Raw genomic sequence first — 27,161 nt, 5'->3', positions numbered from 1 at the left:
CTCTTCAGCAAAAAAGATGGATGACTGTATATATTCTTTGCTCTATGATCTTTGAGTTTAAAAATCTATAATCCGCTTAATATACTTTTTGTTACACATTACAATAAACAAAACACGTACATTTCAGCTCTCCTTCTCCCAAATCAAAACAATTCTAATGCACACAGGTACACACTTGTAAAACCTGAAAATGAATTGACACAAAATGATTAACCTACATTAATTTTAACCATTCTGTGATAGTCTAGGCTCTGTCAACTTCACTTTTATCGTCCTCCTTCAAACTTGTTTTCAAAATAATTTTCAATTGTAGCGTAATCTTCTTTATCAATATTAGCTTTTTCAAAATCACTCAAGTCAAGTAGTCTATATTGTCTGTTTCTGCATAATCTGTTATATACACACAGCTGTGTGCGTATATGTCTAGGATCTCCCCCACAACCCCTAAATCAAATACAATCAAGAATGAGATTTTCACTCTGCAGCGGAGTGTGCGCTGATATGAAACTTCCTGGCAGATTAAAACTGTGTGCCCGACCGAGACTCGAACTCGGGACCTTTGCCTTTCGCGGGCAAGTGCTCTACCATCTGAGCTACCGAAGCACGACTCACGCCCGGTACTCACAGCTTTACTTCTGCCAGTATCTCGTCTCCTACCTTCCAAACTTTACAGAAGCTCTCCTGCGAACCTTGCAGAACTAGCACTCCTGAAAGAAAGGATATAGCGGAGACATGGCTTAGCCACAGCCTGGGGGATGTTTCCAGAATGAGATTTTCACTCTGCAGCGGAGTGTGCGCTGATATGAAACTTCCTGGCAGATTAAAACTGTGTGCCCGACCGAGACTCGAACTCGGGACCTTTGCCTTTCGCGGGCAAGTGCTCTACCATCTGAGCTACCGAAGCACGACTCACGCCCGGTACTCACAGCTTTACTTCTGCCAGTATCTCGTCTCCTACCTTCCAAACCTTACAGAAGCTCTCCTGCGAACCTTGCAGAACTAGCACTCCTGAAAGAAAGGATATAGCGGAGACATGGCTTAGCCACAGCCTGGGGGATGTTTCCAGAATGAGATTTTCACTCTGCAGCGGAGTGTGCGCTGATATGAAACTTCCTGGCAGATTAAAACTGTGTGCCCGACCGAGACTCGAACTCGGGACCTTTGCCTTTCGCGGGCAAGTGCTCTACCATCTGAGCTACCGAAGCACGACTCACGCCCGGTACTCACAGCTTTACTTCTGCCAGTATCTCGTCTCCTACCTTCCAAACTTTACAGAAGCTCTCCTGCGAACCTTGCAGAACTAGCACTCCTGAAAGAAAGGATATAGCGGAGACATGGCTTAGCCACAGCCTGGGGGATGTTTCCAGAATGAGATTTCCACTCTGCAGCGGAGTGTGCGCTGATATGAAACTTCCTGGCAGATTAAAACTGTGTGCCCGACCGAGACTCGAACTCGGGACCTTTGCCTTTCGCGGGCAAGTGCTCTACCATCTGAGCTACCGAAGCACGACTCACGCCCGGTACTCACAGCTTTACTTCTGCCAGTATCTCGTCTCCTACCTTCCAAACTTTACAGAAGCTCTCCTGCGAACCTTGCAGAACTAGCACTCCTGAAAGAAAGGATATAGCGGAGACATGGCTTAGCCACAGCCTGGGGGATGTTTCCAGAATGAGATTTTCACTCTGCAGCGGAGTGTGCGCTGATATGAAACTTCCTGGCAGATTAAAACTGTGTGCCCGACCGAGACTCGAACTCGGGACCTTTGCCTTTCGCGGGCAAGTGCTAGCTCAGATGGTAGAGCACTTGCCCGCGAAAGGCAAAGGTCCCGAGTTCGAGTCTCGGTCGGGCACACAGTTTTAATCTGCCAGGAAGTTTCAAATACAATCAAATTTGCTACAGAAATAGCAGGCCTTTGGTTCGGGTTTGATCCTTACTACCGTCCTGTGTCCAATTATTGTATCACCCTCTTATTTGGTTTTAGGGAACCAAACGTTTGTTGACACCATCTCTGGCGAGCCGCTCGAATTTGCGCATGCATTGGCCTGACAGCCTAATTTTAATATTAATGAACTCAGAAACGGTGCAGTGTATCGGAATTTTTTCATAAAATTCATTTCTCAGCACAACGTACCGTGAAACACACTTTGGCGCATCTTCAACTTTTGTAGAAACAAGTGTTCAGTTCCTAGTGATGTGAATTGTGAAAAAAAAACCATGTGGCAGTTATAAGAAGAGGAGTGCAGCGGTATTGACTGTCTAGGCATGATTGAACTACAGACATCACGAGCCGTGTACCTTCTTCCTGGTTGAATAACTGGAACAATAGGCGCTGCTCATGCATCGTTGTTTACATCTTTGGGCGGGTTTAGTGACATCTCTGAACAGTCAACGATACTGTACCTGTGATACAGTATCTACAGTCAATGTATATTTTCAGGAGTTCTGGGAACTGGGGCGATGCAAAACTTCTTTTGATGTGTGTGTATGGTGTCATCCTACAGCAATGGGTGTTGGACACCGAGCTCCTACAGTGTGTAGCAGTTAACTCTGTCTTTTTGCTGTATTACATGTAACATCGGCAGTCCCTCCCCATCAGCCATCTGCTCAACTATTGTGTACTGACATGATTTGGTCGGCAAGTAATATTTGGAGGAATCACTGTGTCAAAGATATACGGATACCGGTCACTGAATACTGGTTCCTGTTTTGACTGGAGCAGAGGTAAGAATCTTCCTGCACGTTGTTCGAGGATCCTGAAAGTGGCATAATATATTGCTGTACCTGGTGGCTCAAAGAAAATAACAACTGAAAATATTGACGGCTGAAGAGTGTTTTGATTCGATTTTCTGTACTGAACAGCCGAGGTCCCGCCACCGTCTGTATGTGGACGGACACAGGGTGTTGCTTTTGCTCACATCTCGCATTGCCAGTTACAGACTACAAAAAGATTACTCAGTTCCCAAGCCTATTACTTTGTGGCGTTCAATGTACTCTAACACAGTTTTTAGTGGTTCTGTACAGTTTTACAAAACTAATAATTTGTTTCTAATGCAATTAAAAATGTTCCTGTTCGAAAGAAAATTGATTTCTACTAGGAAACTCCAGCTTGATTTTTACAAGAATCTGACACAATACAAAAAAAGAAGAAAATCAGATTTGAAATTGTAACAAGAAATACTTTAAACATGTCTTGCCAGTTTCGGAACTTCGTACAAAAAATTTCAAAATGTAGCACAGTGGTGTTAGCGCCATACACAATAACACAGACTTCACAGGCTGTGCTCTTTATCTTGCACTCCCTTCCATCCCTCCACTGCAAATGCTTGTTCACAGATAAGAGCCAATGGTAGCAGACAGTGCGAAAAATCTGCAAATGCTAGTTCGCTTGTATTCACTTCCACTCCCTCCAGTGTGAACCGGGCTTTAGCTGGGTATATCAGGACTCTTCAGGGAGAAACACTGCCCATTTCTGTCAGAGTACTTATTTTCAGATAGGACATTACTGTACTAAAACTGCTTTTTACAGACTCAATGGCTGAGCCATACCTGGTTCCCTCGTCCATCCAGTCCAGTTCCTGCAGGATGTGCAAGAACTCCTGGCGGATGTCGTCCACCATCTCGAGTGCCACCTTCTTGGCTTCCTTGTTGAAGTACTTTCGCACGAATATCGAGCCCACAGACAGATACAGGCTGGAACATGAGATAATTCACTCTCGCACCAACAACTTCAAATGTGACACGGCCAGCAGAAATACGAGGGAACTACTGTGGAACACCACTACAGGTGGGGGTTTTAATACAACTGTATGTCCACAATACGGTCATATAAAAATACCAGAATTACGTGTGGAAATCAAATTGCAGTTGTAAGAGTTGAAGGGGAGGCAGCAGTTGAGAAAGGAGTGAGACAGAGTTGTAGCCTCTCCATGATGTACGGCGTTATTTAGTTTGTACATTGAGCACACAATAGAGATAACCGAGATGAAATTTGGAAAGAAAATTTAAATTCAGCGAGAAGAAATAAAAACATTAAGTTTTGCCAATGACACTACCATTCTGTCTGAAAGAGAGGGGAAATTTGGATATGAAAGCTCAGGGAGAAGAAATGAAAACTTTGATGTTTGCTACTGATGCAAGGATTCTGTCAGATGGCAAAGCTCGTACTTGCAAGAATTGTTGATTGGAACAGATACAGACTGTGAGATGAATACCAGTGAAAGTAAAACAAGTATAATGGAATGTAGTCACATTAAATGAGCCAATTCTCTGGTAATTAGGCAGGAAATTAGACCTTAACAACAGCCTCGAAGACATCAGATACCAACAGCCGTAATTTTATTCCATAATTTTATTTCACAACCAGTTTTGGTGGTTTCCATGGACTCCTTCTTGCTTGGAAGATGTGGACCCGTCACACCCCTAACGACAGTGAAATTACAATGAAATCCAGACCAGCAGATGCTTACAGGGATTGACAAATATCAATGGGAACAGTTGAAAATATGTGCCCCGACCGGAACTTGAACCCGGGATCTCTCTTGCTTACATGGCAGACACTCTATCCAACCGAGCCATCGAGGATACAGAGAATAGTGCGACTACAGGAACTGATCTCTGGCAGTCCCCCCCCCCCCCTCCCCGTGAGACCCACACTTCCAACTTAGTGTCCACACACTACATTTGTAGATTTGTAGTGCCACTGCCCACTATACTCATTCCTGTAAGAGTTTGAGCAAAGTGTGAGTCCATCCGCACTGAAGAAGACCATTGGGCGGTAAGCCTTATCTACACTCCTGGAAATTGAAATAAGAACACCGTGAATTCATTGTCCCAGGAAGGGGAAACTTTATTGACACATTCCTGGGGTCAGATACATCACATGATCACACTGACAGAACCACAGGCACATAGACACAGGCAACAGAGCATGCACAATGTCGGCACTAGTACAGTGTATATCCACCTTTCGCAGCAATGCAGGCTGCTATTCTCCCATGGAGACGATCGTAGAGATGCTGGATGTAGTCCTGTGGAACGGCTTGCCATGCCATTTCCACCTGGCGCCTCAGTTGGACCAGCGTTCGTGCTGGACGTGCAGACCGCGTGAGACGACGCTTCATCCAGTCCCAAACATGCTCAATGGGGGACAGATCCGGAGATCTTGCTGGCCAGGGTAGTTGACTTACACCTTCTAGAGCACGTTGGGTGGCACGGCATACATGCGGACGTGCATTGTCCTGTTGGAACAGCAAGTTCCCTTGCCGGTCTAGGAATGGTAGAACGATGGGTTCGATGACGGTTTGGATGTACCGTGCACTATTCAGTGTCCCCTCGACGATCACCAGTGGTGTACGGCCAGTGTAGGAGATCGCTCCCCACACCATGATGCCGGGTGTTGGCCCTGTGTGCCTCGGTCGTATGCAGTCCTGATTGTGGCGCTCACCTGCACGGCGCCAAACACGCATACGACCATCATTGGCACCAAGGCAGAAGCGACTCTCATCGCTGAAGATGACACGTCTCCATTCGTCCCTCCATTCACGCCTGTCGCGACACCACTGGAGGCGGGCTGCACGATGTTGGGGCGTGAGCGGAAGACTGCCTAACGGTGTGCGGGACCGTAGCCCAGCTTCATGGAGACGGTTGCGAATGGTCCTCGCCGATACTCCAGGATACTCCCTAATTTGCTGGGAAGTGGCGGTGCGGTTCCCTACGGCACTTCGTAGGATCCTACGGTCTTGGCGTGCATCCGTGCGTCGCTGCGGTCCGGTCCCAGGTCGACGGGCACGTGCACCTTCCGCCGACCACTGGCGACAACATCGATGTACTGTGGAGACCTCACGCCCCACGTGTTGAGCAATTCGGCGGTACGTCCACCCGGCCTCCCGCATGCCCACTATACGCCCTCGCTCAAAGTCCGTCAACTGCACATACGGTTCACGTCCACGCTGTCGCGGCATGCTACCAGTGTTAAAGACTGCGATGGAGCTCCGTATGCCACGGCAAACTGGCTGACACTGAGGGCGGCGGTGCACAAATGCTGCGCAGCTAGCGCCATTCGACGGCCAACACCGCGGTTCCTGGTGTGTCCGCTGTGCCGTGCGTGTGATCATTGCTTGTACAGCCCTCTCGCAGTGTCCGGAGCAAGTATGGTGGGTCTGACACACCGGTGTCAATGTGTTCTTTTTTCCATTTCCAGGAGTGTATATGAAGAGAGTACCTGTTCTTTAGGACATGTCTGAAAGAACGGATACCCTCTTCATATATCTAACAACAATTGTCATTAGATGTATGAAGGGCCCACATCTACTGAGAAGAAGTTTATGGAAAACAGTTGCATACAGCGATTCCTATCATAGCACACGCATTTAGATGACTTGTCTAGCAAGTTCATATAGATAGAGCCTGAAGATGGTGCCAATGACGCACCAAAATTGGTAGCTAAATAAAATTATGAAATAAAATTACAGCTTTTGGCACGTTTTTTCTTTAAGTCTTCGACCAGCTGTCGTCCCATTTCATTTACACAAGATGGAATTATGGAAATGGACAGTAGTAGATCAGTTTTGGTATTTAGGCAGCAAAATAACTGATGATGGACAATGTAGAGGGGACTTAAAATTGAAACTGACATCAGCAATAAAAAACCATGAGCATTTCTGAGAAGAGGAATTAGTTAACTTTGAATATAAGTTTAAGTGTTAGGAAGTGTTTTCTGAAGGTATTTGTCTGAAGCCTAGGTTTGTATGGAAATGAAACTTGCACAGTGAGCAGTTCAGACAAGAAGTGAATGGGGGATACCGAAATGTAGTGCTACAGAAGAAATGCAGGAGATTAAGTGAACACATCCACTAACTAATGGGAAGGTACTGAATCAAACTGAGGAAAAAGGAAATCCTTGGCACAACATGATTAAAATAAAGGCTCATTTGACAGGGCAGATCTTGAGGCAGCAAGGAATCTTCAGTTTGGTAATGAAGGGAAGCGTGGAGGGAGGTAAAAGTTGTAAACGCGGACTGTGATGGTACAGAGTTTGGTTGTATTAAATTTGGAAATTTCCCACAATGGTTAGAGCTGCTAAATTTTGTGTTCCATTGTCGTCCATAAATGAGCAAGTTTGTCTACAACTACATAATTTTACGAAGTTTCTATGATAGGTAAATGACAATGATATTCGGTATTAGTTTGGTACAAGAGCACACCATCACAATGGACTTCCTCAGATGTAAAGAGCAAATTGAAAAATCAAGAAAAAGAAATCAATGTAAAAACTCTTAATGTTCAGTTTGAGCTTAGTGTCCATTTAAGATATGCATTTCCACTCTTTCTGAAATAAAAGTAAATAATAATTTATAACTGTCAAAAATCATTCTCGAGAAAAGAGGAGCATTAGACACTGAAATAATTAATTGCAATTTTATGAACAACCCTCTATATTGAGGCTTCACATTTATGACGTCAGCAACTGGCATCAAATCAGCGCTTCAAAGATGCCTAACTTACAGGAGACAATTTTCTGTAAGACATAAGCCACACATTTTCCGTCGACCAGGATGCGACCCGACTGCCGCTGGAGGCTGGACCTGTTCTCTTCTGCAAGAGATGTGATCGAAAATAAGCCCAGCTCTATCCTAGAGCCAAATGGTATATAGGGCAGCACTCCGGCTGGGGCAGCTCTGTTTGCTTCGAGTGAGTTTCCTGGGCCGGGCGCGAATTCCGCAAGGATGCCCTTAACGAGGATTCTCACTCGACAGCCACCTCCACAGCGTCACTGCCATTCGCGTCCGACTTTGTGATCCCGGGACTTGTCAGCTGTGGATATAGTGTTAGTGGCGTCCCCACCAAAGAAGACGAGGACACATTTGTTGTGGCAGGATTATGGACTTGTAAATTTAATTCTGTTTAACTTTCAAATGGCTACACGCTGGACTTGGAAAATTTTGCTCCCTACATGACTGAAATTTTGTTAATTCAATTGGTACTTTGAGCACCCTACGGGACCTTTTTCAGTCAGTTGGAACTAACTATGAGGAGTTTCACTGTAAGAATGTAACTTTTACGATGTTTGTATTTAATGAGCACAGACTCAGTGACGATCTAACTGGCGTTCAGCCACCGGAAATACAGTCGACGAGAAAGAAGACGCACACTGATGCTGTAACGAAAAAGGGTAAAAGAAAAAAAAAAGCTAATATTCATATAGGTATTGACATAGAATGTGAAAGTGTAAACTTTGATGGCCAACGGATGAGCATGTGGCGCTGCAACGCAAATTCACTGGGCAGCTGGCAAGTATGGTGACTGTGGCACATGTCGATACCAGGGCACAAAGTCTTTCCAAATTTCATTCCAGGTAGTCAATTGGATAGCAACTGCGCCTTACAGGGACGTGTGTGAGGAATACACACATACTGGGTGATGAAAAAGTCAGTATAAATTTGGAAACTTAATAAACCACGGAATAATGCAGATAGAGAGGTAAAAATTGACACACATGCTTGGAATGACATGGGGTTTTATTAGAACAAAAAAAAAGTATTGCTAGACGCGTGAAAGATCTGTTGTGCGTGTCGTTTGGTGATGATCGTGTGCTCAGCCGCCACTTTCGTCATGCTTGGCCTCCCAGGTCCCCAGACCTCATTCCGTGTGATTATTGGCTTTGGGGTTACCTGAAGTCGCAAGTGTATCGTGATCGACCGACATCTCCAGGGATGCTGAAAGACAACATCCGACACCAATGCCTCACATAACTCCGGACATGCTTTACAGTGCTGTTCACAACATTATTCCTCGACTACAGCTATTGTTGAGGAACAATGGTGGACATATTGAGCATTTCCTGTAAAGAACATCATCTTTGCTTTGTCTTACTTTGTTATGTTAATTATTGCTATCCTGATCAGATGAAGCGCCATCTGTCAGACATTTTTTGAACGTTTGTATCTTTTTGGTTCTAATAAAACCCCATGTCATTCCAAGCATGTCTGTCTATTTGTACCTCTCTATCTACATTATTCTGTGATTTATTCAGTTTTCAATTTTATACTGACTTTTTGATCACCTGGTATATCAGCATTCGAGAGAGGACACTTAGTTTGGGTCAAAGAATCCAGTCGGAGTAATCGGCCAATCGCTCTACATTTAAACAGGAGTGATACCACTATACGACAATGCCGGCAGGAATGCGTGAACTGTGGCCGACCACATCGTCGAGAAGAAAGGGGTCACGTACAGAGATGACAGAACGAGAGGACTGGGCTATCGTCAGAGGGGCACTCAGAGCCCTGGATTCGTCATTATCACCAATCCGATGTGTGACAGGTTCTTCAGTGAGCACATGGGTCACTAGCAGACAGCTCACAGAGAGGGGGCTGCGCTCACGGTGCCCCTTGCTCCATTTACCACTGACCTCTTTACACCAACGCGACTGTCTGTAATGGCGTTGGGCATAGTCAGCTTGGAATCTCACTCACTGGAGTAGAATTCTCTTTAACGTTGGTCCCGTTTCGAACTGAGCCCCTACGACCAGCCGTGATGTGTCTGGAAGCCCGCCGGACTGTGGCGGGATACCGGCTCGACTGTCGCCCACTGTATGGCCTGACGAGCACTACTGATGGTCTGGGGTGTCGTTTCATTTCGTAGCAGGTACGTCGACGACATTCTACGGTCCGTTTTGTTCCCCTTCGTGGCGAGCCATCCTGGGCTTACATTTCAGCAAGGTAATGCCTGCCTGCCAATGGCGAGACATTCTACTGCTCCTCTTCATGCTTGCCAAACCGTACCTCAACCAGCGAGGTTGCCGGATCTCCCCCCAATCGAGAACACTTCGAGCATTATGGTCAGGGCCCTCCGACCAGCTCGGGACTTTGACGATGTAATGCTCCAGAATTTGGGATGATATCCCCCAGGAGGACACTGGACAACTATACCAGTCAGTGTCAAGCCCAATAATTACTTTGTATAAAGGCCAGAGGTGGACCAACCCGTTATTGACTTGCTCAATTTCTGAAGCTCTTCCTCTTGAATGAATCATCCATTTTTTATGAAACTAATCATTCGCTTGCATGCACATGCACATCACATCTACCAGTTTATGTCCCATTCCGATAATTCCTCAATGGCACATCATTTATTTGTCTTAGAGCGTGTTATTGTTATATTTCAAGAAGTGGGTTATTTTAGGTTTTGTTTCAGTCCACATTGGAATATACATGATATTAATCTTTGGTAGATAAACTTGTTCAGCCATTGGTAATTGCACTTTTTTCGTGCCATCGTTGGCAGATTCTCTGGATTCGGCTCCCAAAGCCTTCCGAGAACAAGTGTAAAATACGGTAAACATCTTCACATGGATGTAAGTTGGGAAAGTTAAGCTGAGATGAAGAGGCTTGCGTAGGGCAGAGTACTGTGGACAGCTGCATCGAATCAGTCTTTGGACTTACGACCACAGCAGCAACAAGAAGAACAGTGACGATTACGATGACAATGCTCTGGAGCTGGAAACGTGCTGGAAACCCGGACAAGACAATATTAAATGAGGTACGGAAATTGCAAGATCCCCTCGCTTCTAAACTGATACTGTTATTACTCAGCTTAGCCGCGAGTCCGTAGAGTGTGGTATATGTGACGTACAGTACGACTGGTCAGCATTTCCACCCGGAATTTGCCAGTGTAAGTCGGACCTTCCTCGATCCGCCTCGGTGGGTCGTGTCGTCAGATTTCCTCCTACCTGTGCGCGGTGCAGCTCTCGTAAATGTCGTCCCGTGCAGATTCTTCATTGGCGCATTGGATGTCTCTGTCGGTGGAAGCTAATTATCTGAAATTGCTGTCGATCAACTTTGGGGTATCTACTTACTCGAAATTAACATCCAAAATGCCATAATATCACTTTCATTCCTATTAGATCAATAATGAAACACTCGTGTCACAAACTACTCTTAACCGAGAACACAGCTACCATCGAACAAGACAGGAAGAGCTCTTAACGCCGACTGCCGACTTTGGAGCGCAGTCCGTATCTCTTACTACACTCCTGGAAATTGAAATAAGAACACCGTGATTTCATTGTCCCAGGAAGGGGAAACTTTATTGACACATTCCTGGGGTCAGATACATCACATGATCACACTGACAGAACCACAGGCACATAGACACAGGCAACAGAGCATGCACAATGTCGGCACTAGTACAGTGTATATCCACCTTTCGCAGCAATGCAGGCTGCTATTCTCCCATGGAGACGATCGTAGAGATGCTGGATGTAGTCCTGTTGAACGGCTTGCCATGCCATTTCCACCTGGCGCCTCAGTTGGACCAGCGTTCGTGCTGGACGTGCAGACCGCGTGAGACGACGCTTCATCCAGTCCCAAACATGCTCAATGGGGGACAGATCCGGAGATCTTGCTGGCCAGGGTAGTTGACTTACACCTTCTAGAGCACGTTGGGTGGCACGGAATACATGCGGACGTGCATTGTCTTGTTGGAACAGCAAGTCCCCTTGCCGGTCTAGGAATGGTAGAACGATGGGTTCGATGACGGTTTGGATGTACCGTGCACTATTCAGTGTCCCCTCGACGATCACCAGTGGTGTACGGCCAGTGTAGGAGATCGCTCCCCACACCATGATGACGGGTGTTGGCCCTGTGTGCCTCGGTCGTATGCAGTCCTGATTGTGGCGCTCACCTGCACGGCGCCAAACACGCATACGACCATCACTGGCACCAAGGCAGAAGCGACTCTCATCGCTGAAGACGACACGTCTCCATTCGTCCCTCCATTCACGCCTGTCGCGACACCACTGGAGGCGGGCTGCACGATGTTTGGGCGTGAGCGGAAGACGGCCTAACGGTGTGCGGGACCGTAGCCCAGCTTCATGGAGACGGTTGCGAATGGTCTTCGCCGATACCCCAGGAGCAACAGTGTCCCTAATTTGCTGGGAAGTGGCGGTGCGGTCCCCTACGGCACTGCGTAGGATCCTACGGTCTTGGCGTGCATCCGTGCGTCGCTGCGGTCCGGTCCCAGGTCGACGGGCACGTGCACCTTCCGCCGACCACTGGCGACAACATCGATGTACTGTGGAGACCTCACGCCCCACGTGTTGAGCAATTCGGCGGTACGTCCACCCGGCCTCCCGCATGCCCACTATACGCCCTCGCTCAAAGTCCGTCAACTGCACATACGGTTCACGTCCACGCTGTCGCGGCATGCTACCAGTGTTAAAGACTGCGATGGAGCTCCGTATGCCACGGCAAACTGGCTGACACTGACGGCGGCGGTGCACAAATGCTGCGCAGCTAGCACCATTCGGCGGCCAACACCGCGGTTCCTGGTGTGTCCGCTGTGCCGTGCGTGTGATCATTGCTTGTACAGCCCTCTCACAGTGTCCGGAGCAAGTATGGTGGGTCTGACACACCGGTGTCAATGTGTTCTTTCTTCCATTTCCAGGAGTGTAGTTTCGGCACAGTTCGTGGATTTCCGATCAAGTTCGTACTTACTAAGATATGCATTTGTTAATGAACAGGTGTGAATTTTAACGAGGCAAAATTATGATAAATAGTTTTAAACATCCAGAGGCTCCTCCTAGTATTTATGTTGTCATAAATGACTTTAATTATTAAATATAAATAAACAAAATAGGTGACTTTAGCGCCAAGACGGCGGTACTTCCCGTCATGTATATTTCCCAGGCTGACGCTCGTTGCTACGGTCCAGAGCCGAGCCCCACCCCACTACGCGCGACATATGATCGCTTCAGAATGGTTCAAATGACTCTGAGCACTATGGGACTTGACATCTATGGTCATCAGTCCCCTAGAACTTAGAACTACTTAAACCTAACTAACCTAAGGACAGCACACAACACCCAGCCATCACGAGGCAGAGAAAATCCCTGACCCCGCCGGGAATATAATCGCTTCGCCACCTAGCCAGCCAGCGTGGGAAATGCTCTCCGATTCATGGCCGGCTACGGACTACAGCACTTCCTAACTATCGTGAATACATCAAGGAGAGACAAAATTTATTAAAACTGGTAAGAATGTCTTCCTTACAAAATCCACCGGCGATGTCAGTTTGGGTGTTTAGTGACAGGTGCTCAGTTACGTGCCGAAAACTAAACTTTGGTAGGTCTCACTATGCTAATGAAGCTGTGTGACACTCACCGATCGGCGACGACGTCGGTGCATTCCTTCCAGCGGGGCTCCCGCTCCGTCTTTCCAGACACAGTGGACTCGTACTCGAGCTGGCGGCTGCGCAGTTCCTCCGTCATGTAGGGGACCGAGGCCTCTGCCGCCCGCCACATGGCGTAGTTGGCCATCACCCTGCAGGACACAAAACTGTTTACTCGCACACACACACACACACACACACACACACACACACACACACGTTACCACCTCCCTGGCGCCCTATATGCACAGCGTGGCACACAGAATCGCGGCGTTCACTGCTGTGAAAGTGTTTTCAGACTATCACATTATTAAATTCTATGAAACAAGGAAAACACAGTAAAACGAGTTTCTCCCGGCATGTTGTAACGGAACATATTAAAGGCTTTACTTTACCGAAGTATGCGATACCCTCCAAATTCAACCAGTTTAACGAGTATTTATGATTATAGAAAAGTTATTGTGTATGTTAACAATGATTGCATAACATGTCTCCATAAACAGTCAACCCATTAAATTATACTGAATAACTGACCCACACAAAAGTTAATATCACTTGATCACTGATACAGCAAATGTCATCATGTAAAAACACTAAGTTCATCTTAAATAATTAATATGAAGTACGAAAAATAGTGGCCAACTTAGGTATTTTGGATCTCCTTAAATAAAAATCACCCAGTGAAACCTATTTGTTCGCTAGGAGCGTTTTCACTCAGTCTTCACGTAATCAATCCTATTTTAGACGAAAACCAATGTAATTCTTAATATTTCATGTTATTTACTTATTTCTGAAAATTAGAGAAGTCAATTGACAAACTTCTAAAAAACGGTCTTTATGTAACAAAGAATTATTGTGTCAAGTCAACAAATCTGTCTGTCATTTTAATAACATGTTAAATTACGTCACTCGATGCAAATTAATAACTTTTCTGCACAAATTATGATAACAGATGTACATGTGACTTATAAACTATATCTCTTTTTAGTAGTTCTTTGACAATGTTATAAATACAAGCAGCAAGAAGGATCGGACGCAGTCGGAATGTCACTTTGGTAAAGTGTGTTTGTGTGTTATTGTTTGACGTGGATAAACAATGCAAAGAACATGTAAAGGAAGTACCACTTTGTGTTGTGTCATGGTCTTTGGTGGACAGTGGAATTAAGATGGCCACCAAAGTAATACATATTTGAAGTTTACATATTTATTGGTTTCGCTCGTTCTTTATCATCAAAAGCACATAAAAAAACACGGGACCTCATGTTTTTAACCCTAGACAACCAGATTTAGAGCCAGCATCAGCATCGAGGCACAGCAGCGATCCAGCAAGCAGCAGCGATTACCACAATGCATTTTAATGGTGCAAACCTAACATCAAGTGCTGACAAGCTCCATAAATGGGAATGAAATAGTGCGATTACAGCAATTAGGAATATCTACGACTAGGCGACCATTACAATGTAAGGCCAGTTTTACGAGAACCACTTACACGTCTGCAGCAGCACCCCAATCGTCCAAATCTGGAACTGCCAACATTTTCACTAAGCGCCTACTTCAATGCGAGATGCTTTTAATAATTTCCACAACAAAACTCTGTCTTGGAATCCGGCAGGAAACCCAAAGAGATTGTGGTCATACATTAAGCACACCGACGGCAAGACGCAATCAATACCTTCACTGCGCAATTACAACTGTGAAGTCACTGATGACAATGCCACTACAGGAGAATTATTAAACACGGTGTTCCGAAACTCCTTGACCAAAGAAGATGAATTAAATGTTCCTGAATTCCAATCAAGAACAACTGCCAAGATGAGAAACATAGAAGTAGATATCTTTGGTGTAACGAAGCAGGTTAAATCACTTAATAAAGGCAAGGCCTCTAGTCCAGATTGTATAATAGTCAGGTTCCCCTGATAAAATAGCTCCAGAAAGATCCGTACCTAAAGACTGGAAAATTGTAATAATCACACCAATACCCAAAAAAGGAAGTAGAAGTACTCCATTGCATTACAGGCCCATATCACTAACGTCGATATGCAGTAGGGCTTTGGAACATACACTGTGTCCGGACATTATGAATTACCTCGAAGAAAACGATTTACTAAATGTAGTACAGATTGAAAAAAATCGTTCTTGTGAAACACAACTAGCTCTTTGTACTTATCTACATATACTACATCTACATGATTACTCTGCAATTCACATTTAAGTGCTTGGCAGAGGGTTCATTGAACCACAATCATACTATCTCTCTACCATTCCACTGCCGAACAGCGCGGGGGAAAAACGAACACCTAAACCTTTCTGTTCGAGCTCTGATTTCTCTTATTTTATTTTGATGATCATTCCTACCTATGTAGGTTGGGCTCAACAAAATATTTTCGCATTCGGAAGAGAAAGTTGGTGACTGAAATTTCGTAAATAGATCTCGCCGCGACGAAAAACGTCTTTGCTTTAGTGACTTCCATCCCAACTCGCGTATCGTATCTGCCACACTCTCTCCCCTATTATGTGATAATACAAAACGAGCTGCTCTGTTTTGGACTCTTTCGATGTCCTCCGTCAATCTCACTTGGTAAGGATCCCACACCGCGCAGCAATATTCTAACAGAGGACGAACGAGTGTAGTGTAAGCTGTCTCTTTAGTGGACTTGTTGAATCTTCTAAGTGTCAAATGGTTCAAATGGCTCTGAGCACTATGTGACTTACCATCTTAGGTCATCAGTCCCCTATAACTTAGAACTACTTAAACCTAACTAACCTAAGGTCACCACACACATCCACGCCCGAGGCAGGATTCGAACCTGCGACTGTTGCAGTCCTGCGGTTCCGGACTGTAGCGCCTAGAACCGCACGGCCACCGCGGCCGGCAAATTAAGGGGAGCCAACAGCACGCGGTGTTCCCAGGCGGTCACCCATCCAAGTACTAACCGGACCCGATGTTGCTTGACTTCGTGATTGGACGAGAACCGGTGTATTCAACATGGTATGGCCGTTGGCTTCTAAGTGTCCTGCCAATGAAACGCAACCTTTGGCTCGCCTTCCCCATGCCACTTCGTGGTGGGGGGTGGGGGGGCGGGAGGGGGGGGGGCGCCGGTGCCCCCCGACTCCTGGGACCGTGTGCAATAGCGTCCTGTGCGGTCCGCTGGACAGGGGACGGCGGGCGGTGCACGCTTCGCGATCGAAAGATTTTTAACTGTGTGTTATTACCTGTGATGTGTGTATCGTGACGGCATTCCTTGCGCAATAGGAATGAAAAAAGAAATGCGATTGATGTAATTACTTCTCATAAGACCTGCATCTTTACAAACAGCAGAGAATGATGGGCAAGTGAAATCCAAGCCCCGAAAACTGATATTTTTAAATAAAAAAACTGTACACCCTTAAATTTCCCTTCATGAGATCCTTCGTCTCCAACACAGAGCTGCCAATTTCCAGGTAGAGATAGGGGTGGAGAGGGGCAGGGGGTGGGGTTGGGATGGTGGGGGTGGTGATTGATTTCCTGAAAAATTCTTTTAATAAATAAATAAACTATATTCCATACATTGCCTTGAATCCCCTAAATTGTTTAAATAAACAATATACCATACATTGTATATTAATTGTTTAAACAATATTTCATACACAGCAATCGATTTCTGGACAAATTCTTTAACAACATAAATAACCTATATTCCATACACTGCCATAAATAACTAAACAATATTCTATACATTGTATGAATTGTTTACACAATATTCCATACACTACAATCGAATTCCTTCCAAGTGACCGATCAACTGAGACTTCTTCCTGCCAATTTCCAGGAGGAAGGGTGGGACAGGAGAGGGTTATCAGAGGGGGAGAGGTGAAGTAACTGATCAATTTAATTAATTACTCAATCAATTCGTAATCGTGAGGGGGGCTGTTAAAATAACTCAGACTTGAAAGTGTACCTGTAGCAGCGAGGGGTGAAGTTTCCATAGGGGTGGGTGGGAGGAGGAGGGAGGCAGGCGGAACAATAGGTTAAGTGCCTGACAATCAAAAGGAGGGATCCTTTTAGCAGAACAATAGGTTAAGTACCTGTCATTCAAAGGAGAAAAATAGGTTAAGTACCTGTCAATCAAAGGAGAACTATAGGTTTGCCCTTGAGTGCATACCTACTCCTGATGTAGGCAACCCACACTAACATAATGGACCTGTACAAAATTTGTCCTGCTACTCTCATGTTCAAGAGTACGACTGTTTGAACTTGCGTCCGGCCATCCCGATTTACGTTTCTCTGTGTTTTCCCTAAATCGCTTCAGGCAAATGCCAGGATGGTTCCTTTGAAAGGGTACGGCCGTCTTCTTTTCCCATCCTTCCCTAATATGACGGGACCGCCGACCTCGGTGTTTGGTCTGCTGCTCCGAATCGACTGACCGACCGACCTCATAAAGCCAATCTGGTTGTCAACTGGTCCTCGAGACATATGAGTCTCAACTTTATCTTTGGTCACCTAGACCTAAGGTACAGGTATGATTTCCCCATCACATACAAAACAGAGTTGCTACTCCAATACGGGAGAGCCCCCGCAATAGTGATGATTTAAGAAAGGAAAAAAGGGCCAAAGAAGTGAACTCTAGTTTGCGTTATTGATGGCGATAAACTAGGGCAGTCCACGCAACTGTGTCACCTATACTGCTGCAGTCGTGTAATGGTTAGCACATCTGCTTCATAAGCAGGAGACCTGGGCTCAAGTCCTAGCAGCAGCAGAAATTTTAATTCATTTATTAAGCTTCTATCACTATTGAAGACTTACTGACTCCTGCTGTGTTAAGCTCAAGACCATAAAAAGCCAGTGAGGGAACTCCGAGACCAGAAACTGGAGACATCAAGTAGGTTGCTGCCATAAATGGTAGCATTTGGTTGGACGAGCTAAGCAGTGATGAAAGACGCTTGTGAACTGTAAACACTTAGGGCAGCTGTCCCTGGGTAGGATTTTCAGCTCAGTGAATTAACTGGTAACTTCGTACTCCATCTAGCTGCTGTCATACATTTCCACAGTAGCCAGTGGTCGCAAAGACACACGTTTCTGCATATGCTGAAAGCACGATACTTGTTCCAGAGAAGAAGAAAGTCAGCGGTTTTACACAGGTTAGAGTGAGATGGAAAAGGAGTAAAACTGCAGGAACAGCGATCCCCAGTCCCGAGAAAGAAGTCACCGTCGTTAGGGCTGGACAAAGTGACACAGAACCCTGTTGCCTCTAGCCATACTAGGAGGGGCAGTGACGCTTAACTTTCAACTAAACACTGTTGCTACCAAACGTGGAGTTTCATAGAGTGTAACGGCAAGGAACCTACAGAGTAGGAGAAGGGAAGGACTTTATTGGCTAGAGGCACTGAGAAGGTGCACAACCACACGTGGAAATGGAATATGCCTGTAAAGGGCCAGTGGACTGGTGGGTCGACTACAGATGGGGAGAAGCCGTGAGCTGACACAATACTTTCAAAGCTCCAGATTTTCGTGATCAGAAGACTTTCCAGCCACTGCTCTCAAATTTATAATGCGGTTAGTGATTGCTACCCCTCTTAACTCTCACTAGTTTCCATGTGGCGTCGTAGCACTTTGAAGTTTGCCATTCACCACAAGTGTGGCCTGATTGACGACCTGTGTGCCCCTGCCAACGAGATGGGCTTCCGCATTGTGACAAGCGGTGGCCACAGGCAGCAATGGACGGTTCACATTCGGCGTTGGCGTTCGACGGTTGTAGTACAGAGTTCCAGGGTCGCTGTTCAAGGACACACTTTGTAGTGGAGATCAGCCAGCGAGACTTAGTCTACAAATGGAGTCAGCCACAGCCTTTGCATAGGGCCAAGTGTTTACTACAGTGATTGACAGTGTGTTGACCAGGACAGACACAGTCTTGTTGACATGGTATTCAGTAATACATGCCTTGACAGGTCACTGCATAGTTGCGTGTGTCCGCAAGCATCAGACAAGTTTCTGTACAACTTAAGTTGGTATCACAGCAAAATGAAGTGTATATTTGCGAATCTGTAATTTGTTTCCATTGTCACAGTTCCTCCGTCCACCTCGGAGCACCTAAATCTCATACACACATCAAAAAAAGTTTTGCATCAGCCCAGTTCCCAGAACTCCTGCAGATAGACGTTCCTTTGACTGTTCAGAGATATTACTAAATCTGCCCAAAGATGTGAACCACCATGCATCACCAGCGTCTATTAGACGGAGGGGGTCGGACAGCTGATCAGTTCCACTCATTCCACCAGGAAGGAGGTACATGGCTCATGTTGTCTGTAGTTCATCGGCGTCAAAATGATTAAAACTGTCGTTCGATCGCGTCCATCTCGGAAGGAACCAGCAATGTTGTTCGGACATGGAGGAAACAGAGATAGATAGGAATTGTCGATGACATGCCTCGCTCAGGCCATCCGAGGGCTACTAGTGCAGTGGATGACCGCAACATATGGATTATGGCTTGGGGTAACCCTGACAGCAACGCCACCATGTTGAATAATCCTTTTCATGCAGCCACAGGACGTCGTGTTACGACTCAAACTGTGTGCAGTAGGCTGCATGATGGACAGCTTCACTCCCGATGTCAATGGCAAGATCCATCTTTGCAACCATGACACCAAGCAGATGAGCCGACCAATAGTGCAACCATATTGGCAGCACATTTGCGAGGTTTTCGTTTCCATAGATAACAATTAGCGCCCCCATCGAGCACATCTTGTGAATGACTTCCTTCACGATAATGACATAGCTCGACTAGAGAGGCCAACACTTTCTCCAGACATGAACCCTATTGAACATGCCTGGGATATTTTGAAAAGGGCTGTTTATGGAGGACGTGACTCACCAACCACTCTGACACATTGATTCAGATCAGCTGATCTTGCAGCCCACACATCGGGAAAACCTCTCGATAACACATTCGTGGTAGGTTGCGCTAAGCAGATCTTTCACTGGACGAGTAGCACGAGGTGTTACCCCAACCTGCATGAAAACAGTGGTTTCCACATAGCTGCATTCTTCCAAAACAGGAATGACACATCATACAACGAGGTCTCGATAACGTTCAAACATGATGGTACACCTGTCAGGTCCTCTGAGTGTATTCTCGTTAAAGATGAGTGGACTGACAGTAAATGTGCTCATGAATCAACACCTCACAGTTACATACAACAAGTGTCATGGCTCTTTGGGCACAGCGCGTGGTTTTACGGTACCCCAAATGTGACAGTGCTGTGTATTCACTGCAGCCTGTAGTGTAAAATCTACCTCATCACTCCACAGAATATTGTCTGGCCACATGTCATCAACTTTGATCCGTGCCAGATATTCAGAACGTTGCTACAATCAGACATTTCAGTTGGTGCACCGTCCGGATCTTCTACAGGTAGCACTGTTAAACACACTACAGAACTTTCTGTACTGTTGACTTTGGGATGGACAACTCTCTTGAGACTGCACGAGCATTAGCGCTACCCAGGGCATGTGCTGCACAGTCAGTCACAGCAACAGCAACCTCATCACTGACTTCCTCTCGGATGGGATTCCTTTCTCTTTCAGATAGCATGTTGACAACATCATCTTCTTTAAACCATTTGATGATATCAGGCCTTTCTCAGCCCCTCCAGTTGGCGATACTCTCTCAATGGAGCACTGTAATTGCCGCCGTTTCACTAACAGCGCACGGTCTCTCTTCTCGATAACCACACTGTTCACTCACGTCATGGCTTTTCAAATTACGGTGTGGATGTAACACCATCATACAAACTGCGTACAGTGCCAGATTGGCGCCTGGTGGCCAAAACAGGAACTAATTTCTTTCCAGCAGAAATCGGTTCCACATTAATACATTAGCCTATATATCAAATTTAGATGCCATATAGATGCAGCCCACACTGGACCTCAGGATTAACTGCACATTAATTTCAACCACTCGGTACTGAGAGGATGTACAGTGGGACGATCACATACAATCAATATCATAGGAGCTTAATGGAAGACTTGCATGAAGAGTTCTGGGAAGATGCGGTGGATTTGTTTAAGAAATCGCTTACAAGGTCTTATTCAACAAGTTCTGGTATGTTGTTGCAGTTTATGAAGTAGGTGTTGAACAAATTCAGAGGTGCACTGCTAGCCTCATAACACATTGGTACAGCCCATATGAATGTGTAGGGCCCCTGCGAGCACGCAGAAGGGCCACAACCCAACTAATGCCCGAAGTAATGCTGGAGGGATCTGACACATGAATCTTGCAGAGCTGTCCATAAATGCATAAGAGATTGAAGGGGTGGAGATCTCTTCTGAACAGCACAGTGCAAGGCATCCCAGATATGTTCAACAATGTTCGTGTCTGGGGAGTTTGGTGGCCACTGGAAGTGTTTAAAATCAGAAGAGTGTTCCTGAAGCCACTCTGTAGCAGTCGTGGACGCGTGGGGTGTCACATTGTCCTGCTGCAATTACCCAAGTCCGTCGGAATGCGCAATGAGCGTGAATGGATGCTTACGTACACGTCACTTGTCAGAAGTACAGTATATCTAGATGTATCAGGGACCGCATATCACTCCAACTGTACACGCTCTACACCATTGCAGAACCTCCACCAACTTGAACAGTCTCTTGCTGATATGCATGGATTCATGAGGTTGTCTCCATACCCATACATGTCCATCTCCTCGATACAGTTTGAAACGAGACTCGTCCGGCCGGGCAACATGTTTCCAGTCATCAAAAGTTCAGTGTCGGCGTTTACAGGGCCAGGCGAGGTGTAAAGCTTTGTGTCATGCAGTCATCGGGAGGTACACGAGCGGGCGTTCGGCTCAGAAAGCCCATATCGATGATGTTTCGTTGAATGGTTCACACGCTGACACTTGCTGACGGCTCAGCATTGATATCTGCAGCAATCTGAGGAAGGGTTGCACTTCTGTCACATCGAATGATTCTCTTCAGCCATCGTCAGTCCCATTCTTTTTCCGGCCGCAACGATGTTGGAGAATTGATGTTTTACCGGATTCCTGATATTCACGGTACACTTATGAAATGGTCGTACAGGAAAATCCGCACTTCATAGCTACCTCTGAGATGCTGTGTCCCATTGCACGTGCACCGACTATAACACTAAGTTCAGACTCACTTAAATGTTGATAACCTGACATTGTAGCAGTAGTAACCGATCTAACAACTGCACCAGACTCTTGTTGTCTTATACAGGCATTGCTGACCACAGCGCCATATTCTGCCTGTTTACATATCTCTGTATTTGAATACGCATGCCTATACCAATTTCTTTGGTACTTCAGTGCATATACACTACTGGCCATTAAAATTGCTACACCACGAAGATGACGTGCTACAGATGCGAAATTTAACCGACAGGAAGAAGATACTGTGATATCCAAATGACTAACTTTTCAGAGCATTCATACAATGTTGGCGCCGGTGGCGATACCTACAACGTGCTGACATGAAGAAAGTTTCCAACCGATTTCTCATAGACAAACAGCAGTTGACCGGCATTGTTGCCTGATGAAACGTCATTGTGATGCCTCGTGTAAAGAAGAGAAATGCGTACCATTACATTTCCGACTTTGATAAAGGTCGGATTGTAGCCTATCGCGATTGCGGTTTATTGTATTGTCACATTGCTGCTCGCGTTGGTCGAGATCCAATGACTGTTAGCAGAATATGGAATCGATGGGTTCAGGAGGGGAATGCGGAATGCCGTGCTGGATCACAACGGCCTCGTATCACTAGCATCTTATCATGGCTGCAACAGCTCGTGCAGCCACGTCTCAATCCCTGAGTCAACAGGTGGGGACGTTTGCAAGACACAACAACCATCTGCACGAACAGTTCGAAGACGTTTGCAGCAGCACGGACTATCAGCTCGGAGACCACGGCTGTGGTTACCCTTGACGCTGCATCACAGACAGGAGCGCCTGCGATGATGTACTCAATGACGAACCTGTGTGCACGAGTGGCAAAACGTCATTTTTGCGGATGAATCCAGGTTCTGTTTACAGCATTATGATGGTCGCATCCGTGTTTGGCGACATCGCGGTGAACGCACATTGGAAGCGTGTATTCGTCATCGCCATACTGGCGTATCACCCGGCGTGATGGTATGGGGTGCCATTGGTTATACGTCTCAGTCACCTCTTGTTCGCATTGACGGCACTTTGAACAGTGGACGTTACATTTCAGATGTTTTACGACCTGTGGCCCTACCCTTCATTCGGTCCCTACAAAACCTTACATTTCAGCAGGATAATGCACGACCGCACGTTGAAGATCCTGTACGGGCCTTTCTGGATACAGAAAATGTTCGACTGCTTCCCTGGGCAGCACATTCTCCAGATCTCTCACCAACTGAAAACGTCTGGTCAATGTTGGCCGAGCAACTGGCTCGTCACAATACACCAGTCACTACTCTTGGTGAACTGCGGTATCGTGTTGAAGCTGCATGGGCAGCTGTACCTGCACACGCCATCCGAGCTCTGTTTGACTCAATGCCCTAGCGTATCAAGGCCATTATTACGGCCAGAGGTGGTTGTTGTGGGTACTGATTTCTCAGGATCTATGCACCCAAATTGCGTGAAAATGTTATCACATGTCAGTTCTAGTATAATATATTTGTCCAATGAATACCCGTTTATCATTTGCATTTCTTCTTGGTGTAGCAATTTTAATGGCCTTTAGAGTATTTTCAGGGAAGTTAAGTAGGAATCTTCAGAGGAAAGACAAAGGAATTCTTGTGAAACCCTTTTGTATAAATTTAGCCAAGTGCTGTCACTACCGTACACCTCGCGTTTATGACAGAGATCAGGGTGCATGCAGAGACATTTAGACAGTCAATCTCCTGTCGCCCAATACACAAATGTAAAAGAAATTGCTAATACAGATATAGCGTACCCCCTGCTGTGTACCGTATAATGGCTTGCCGAGTATTTACTCGGATGTGGAAGCAGAGCTCGGGCAGCCTGCCGACGCCCTGGCCGCAACGTACCTCTTGGGGGTGTGGCTCAGCAGGACCTCGAGGCTCTTGAGGTAGGACGGTGCCGAGACGATGACCACCTCATCGCTGGTGACGGCGACGTGCGGGGGTAGCAGTGTCCTCAGGTACTCCAGCCACGGTACCGACGGGTAGTCTTTCTGCAGCTGCTCTACAGTGCGCGGGTTGTACAGCTGTGTCACGTTGCGTCGCGCCTCTTGTGGCAGTGAGATCTGTGGAACAGCGGCGACTGTGTCATGACCATCGACCTTGTGCGTGGCCGATTCTATCAGACTTCAAGAAAAACAGCCTAATTTCAATGCGAAATTGATCAGGAAATGCAGATGAAAACTGAAAAAAATTGCAGGAACGTAGGGAATTAAGGAGATGGAGCCTGGATAATTTAAAAGGGTGACTGACTGTTGAGAGTTTAAATAACGACTGACTGCAACCTGGGAAAGACCGGCCGTGGTGGCCGTGCGGTTCTAGGCGCTTCAGTCCAGAACCGCGGGACTGCTACAGTCACAGGTTCGAATCCTGCCTCGGGCATGGATGTGTGTGATGTCCTTAGGTTAGTTAGGTTCAAGTAGTTCTAAGTTCTAGGGGACTGATGACCTAAGATGTTAAGTCCCATAGTGCTCAGAGCCATTTGAACCATTTTTGAACCTGGGAAAGGAAAACAATGAAAGTCAGATGGGTGGTTTTGAGATATGAAATACTGAAAACAGCAGAGGATGGAATAAACAAAACGACAAGTAAAAATCACTGGATAACGCCCGAGATATTGAACCTGATTGACAAAACGAAAAAACACAAAACTGCAGTAAACGATGCTCGCAAAAGGGAAGACAGGAATCACTCATTCACTCACTGGTCATACCGGACTCGAGAGTCCATTACGGCAGCAACGTATTTTCGGCATATGTCCCTGTCTTGGGCTATTTCCTTCCATTCACCTTCAATGCCTGGTCTCCTCAAATCAGCCTTCACATTGTCCTCCCATCTGCGACTCGGTCTCTCCACAGGATGTTTTGCCTCTAAGTGCCTCTCGCGTCCATCGGCCGTCGTAATTTTAATATATTATTATTATTATTATGCTTATTATTTTTACTGTCGCCGACTTACGTGGTGGGCCTTAATAAAAAAGATATTTCATTCAATTTTGATTTGCGGTTAAATGCTTTTGTGAAGTTCTCCTTTTTAACAATATTAATCTTAAATTATTTGTTACGTTAATGAATGTTAGACTCACTGAATCTTAAAACATGGGCATACAAGTTGAACAATGGAATAAACTTTTCATATTAATTTCCTCGGCTAGTCAGTTCACTTTAAAGCGAGAAATCTTTAGTTATTAATTACAATTGCGGCCCACACACGCGCGAGAGTATTTTTTCTTACCTCCGTTAACCATTGCATTGTAGTCGGATTCCTGGCTCTGGCTCTCGGCTATGGTACTGAAAATAAGAATCTTAAAGCTACGTATTTTCTGCAACTTCGTGCGGCTGTGGAGAAAAATGTGTATTACGTTAATAGCGGGCGAGTATTTCGCTTCCGCTAATTTTCATAAGTTAATATCGCCACGTAATGGCGCCGTTGGCTGCATCGGCCGCTGCGATTGTTGAACTGTAAATTACTTGAATGCAGGTTAATTCAAGGAAGGCGGACACGAAATCGGGATCACCTCTTACAAATCAAAAGTGAACAATGATATTAAATCAATATATTATCTGATTAATTCGTACAAATATGCTTACATTTGCCAGCACTCGCAAGATGTCCGTCTACACACAACCAAGACAAGAGAAGAAGTGAAGACGACTAAAAATTAACAAAAGAGCGTATCTCGTCGTCTCTTTAGAACCTTTTTTTTGTATTTCTTTGGACTTGAAACTTACACAGAGAAATTATTGTTTTACGGGTACATAATAAAAAATCTGTATCATTCAAGTTTTAAATGTCTCTTCTTTATAAATACTGTTTTTTTAAGTGTTTTCTTATTGCTTCACTGGGGACGCTATATGCCCTACCAATAATCTGCGCACTGCCCTGCCCTAATCCATTCGAGCTGCGTGACCCGCCCATCGCAGCCTACGTGATTTAATAATACTGATTATGTAAGGGCTTGAATAGAGTTCGTGAACCTCTTCGTTATGCACTTTTCGCCACTCTCCGCTAATGTCATCCCTTTTTGCTCCGAAAATTTTCCTCAGAATTTTGTTATCCAATACTCGAAATGGCTTTTCATTTTGCACAGTGAGAGACCAAGTCCCACAGCCATACAGCATAACTGGTAGAATAATAGTTTTGTATATTCAAATCTTTAAATTCCTAGACAATATCTGTGATGAAAGTAATCTATTCAGTGAGAAGTAGCACGCATTTCCTGTCTGTAATCTCTTCTTCAGTTCGGATTCAATCTCATTTCTCGAACTGTTGTCCACACCTAGATACTTAAATGTGTTCAATTTTTTTAACTGCATATCTCCAACTCTTAACACTTCCTGATCTACTGCTGTTGGAATTCTAGTAGTAACCAGGTATTTAGTTTTGTCTTCACTTATCCTTAGACCTACATCTTCGCTAGCCTTGATTAACGTATTCACATTTGCTGTTACAGATTCTTTCCTATCGCTAATGATGTTTAGATCATCTGCATACCGTAATATCTTAATATTTCCATTTAACTCCACACCCTCTGAATTATCTGCTGCCATTCGTACAATGTATTCTAGGACTAAGTTAAAAAGTAGCGGAGACAGGGCATCTCCCCGCTTAAGTCTGTTCTTTATTGCAAATTCTTCTGACTCCAATTTCCCCACGCATACTCCACCTAATACAGGAATATAAAGAAATATATTAGGCAAAAGACAAAATGCCTAATAAGGAATGTCTAGAGAAGAAATGCAAGACTGAAGAAGCACAGATGGACCGGGAAACATAGATATCACTTGAACGAAAATTAGAGACCTTTGGAGAAAAGAGAAGCAGCTGTGTGAATATCA

General features: G+C 45.5%; 1 protein-coding gene and 1 pseudogene across 1 annotated transcript in view; both read right to left on the bottom strand.

Annotated features, from left to right (window-relative positions):
• The window catches only part of LOC124553810 (neprilysin-2-like), a 211,150-nt gene that overhangs the window by 55,665 nt on the left and 128,324 nt on the right, over positions 1–27,161 (bottom strand). Inside the window, exons 7-9 of the mRNA XM_047127792.1 lie at positions 24,172–24,389; positions 13,162–13,320; positions 3,548–3,691 (exon numbers count right to left, since the gene is read on the bottom strand). Of these exons, the coding sequence (XP_046983748.1) occupies positions 3,548–3,691; positions 13,162–13,320; positions 24,172–24,389 (521 nt within the window). The remainder of the gene's footprint in view (positions 1–3,547; positions 3,692–13,161; positions 13,321–24,171; positions 24,390–27,161) is intronic.
• Positions 16,054–16,171, bottom strand: LOC124554249 (annotated as a pseudogene).

The sequence above is a fragment of the Schistocerca americana genome, chromosome 11, assembly GCF_021461395.2.
Source record: "Schistocerca americana isolate TAMUIC-IGC-003095 chromosome 11, iqSchAmer2.1, whole genome shotgun sequence".
In the NCBI taxonomy this organism is placed as follows: Eukaryota; Metazoa; Arthropoda; class Insecta; order Orthoptera; family Acrididae; genus Schistocerca; species Schistocerca americana.
The sequence above is the reverse complement of the archived record's forward strand: the minus strand, read 5'-3'. Positions and strand labels throughout refer to the sequence as shown.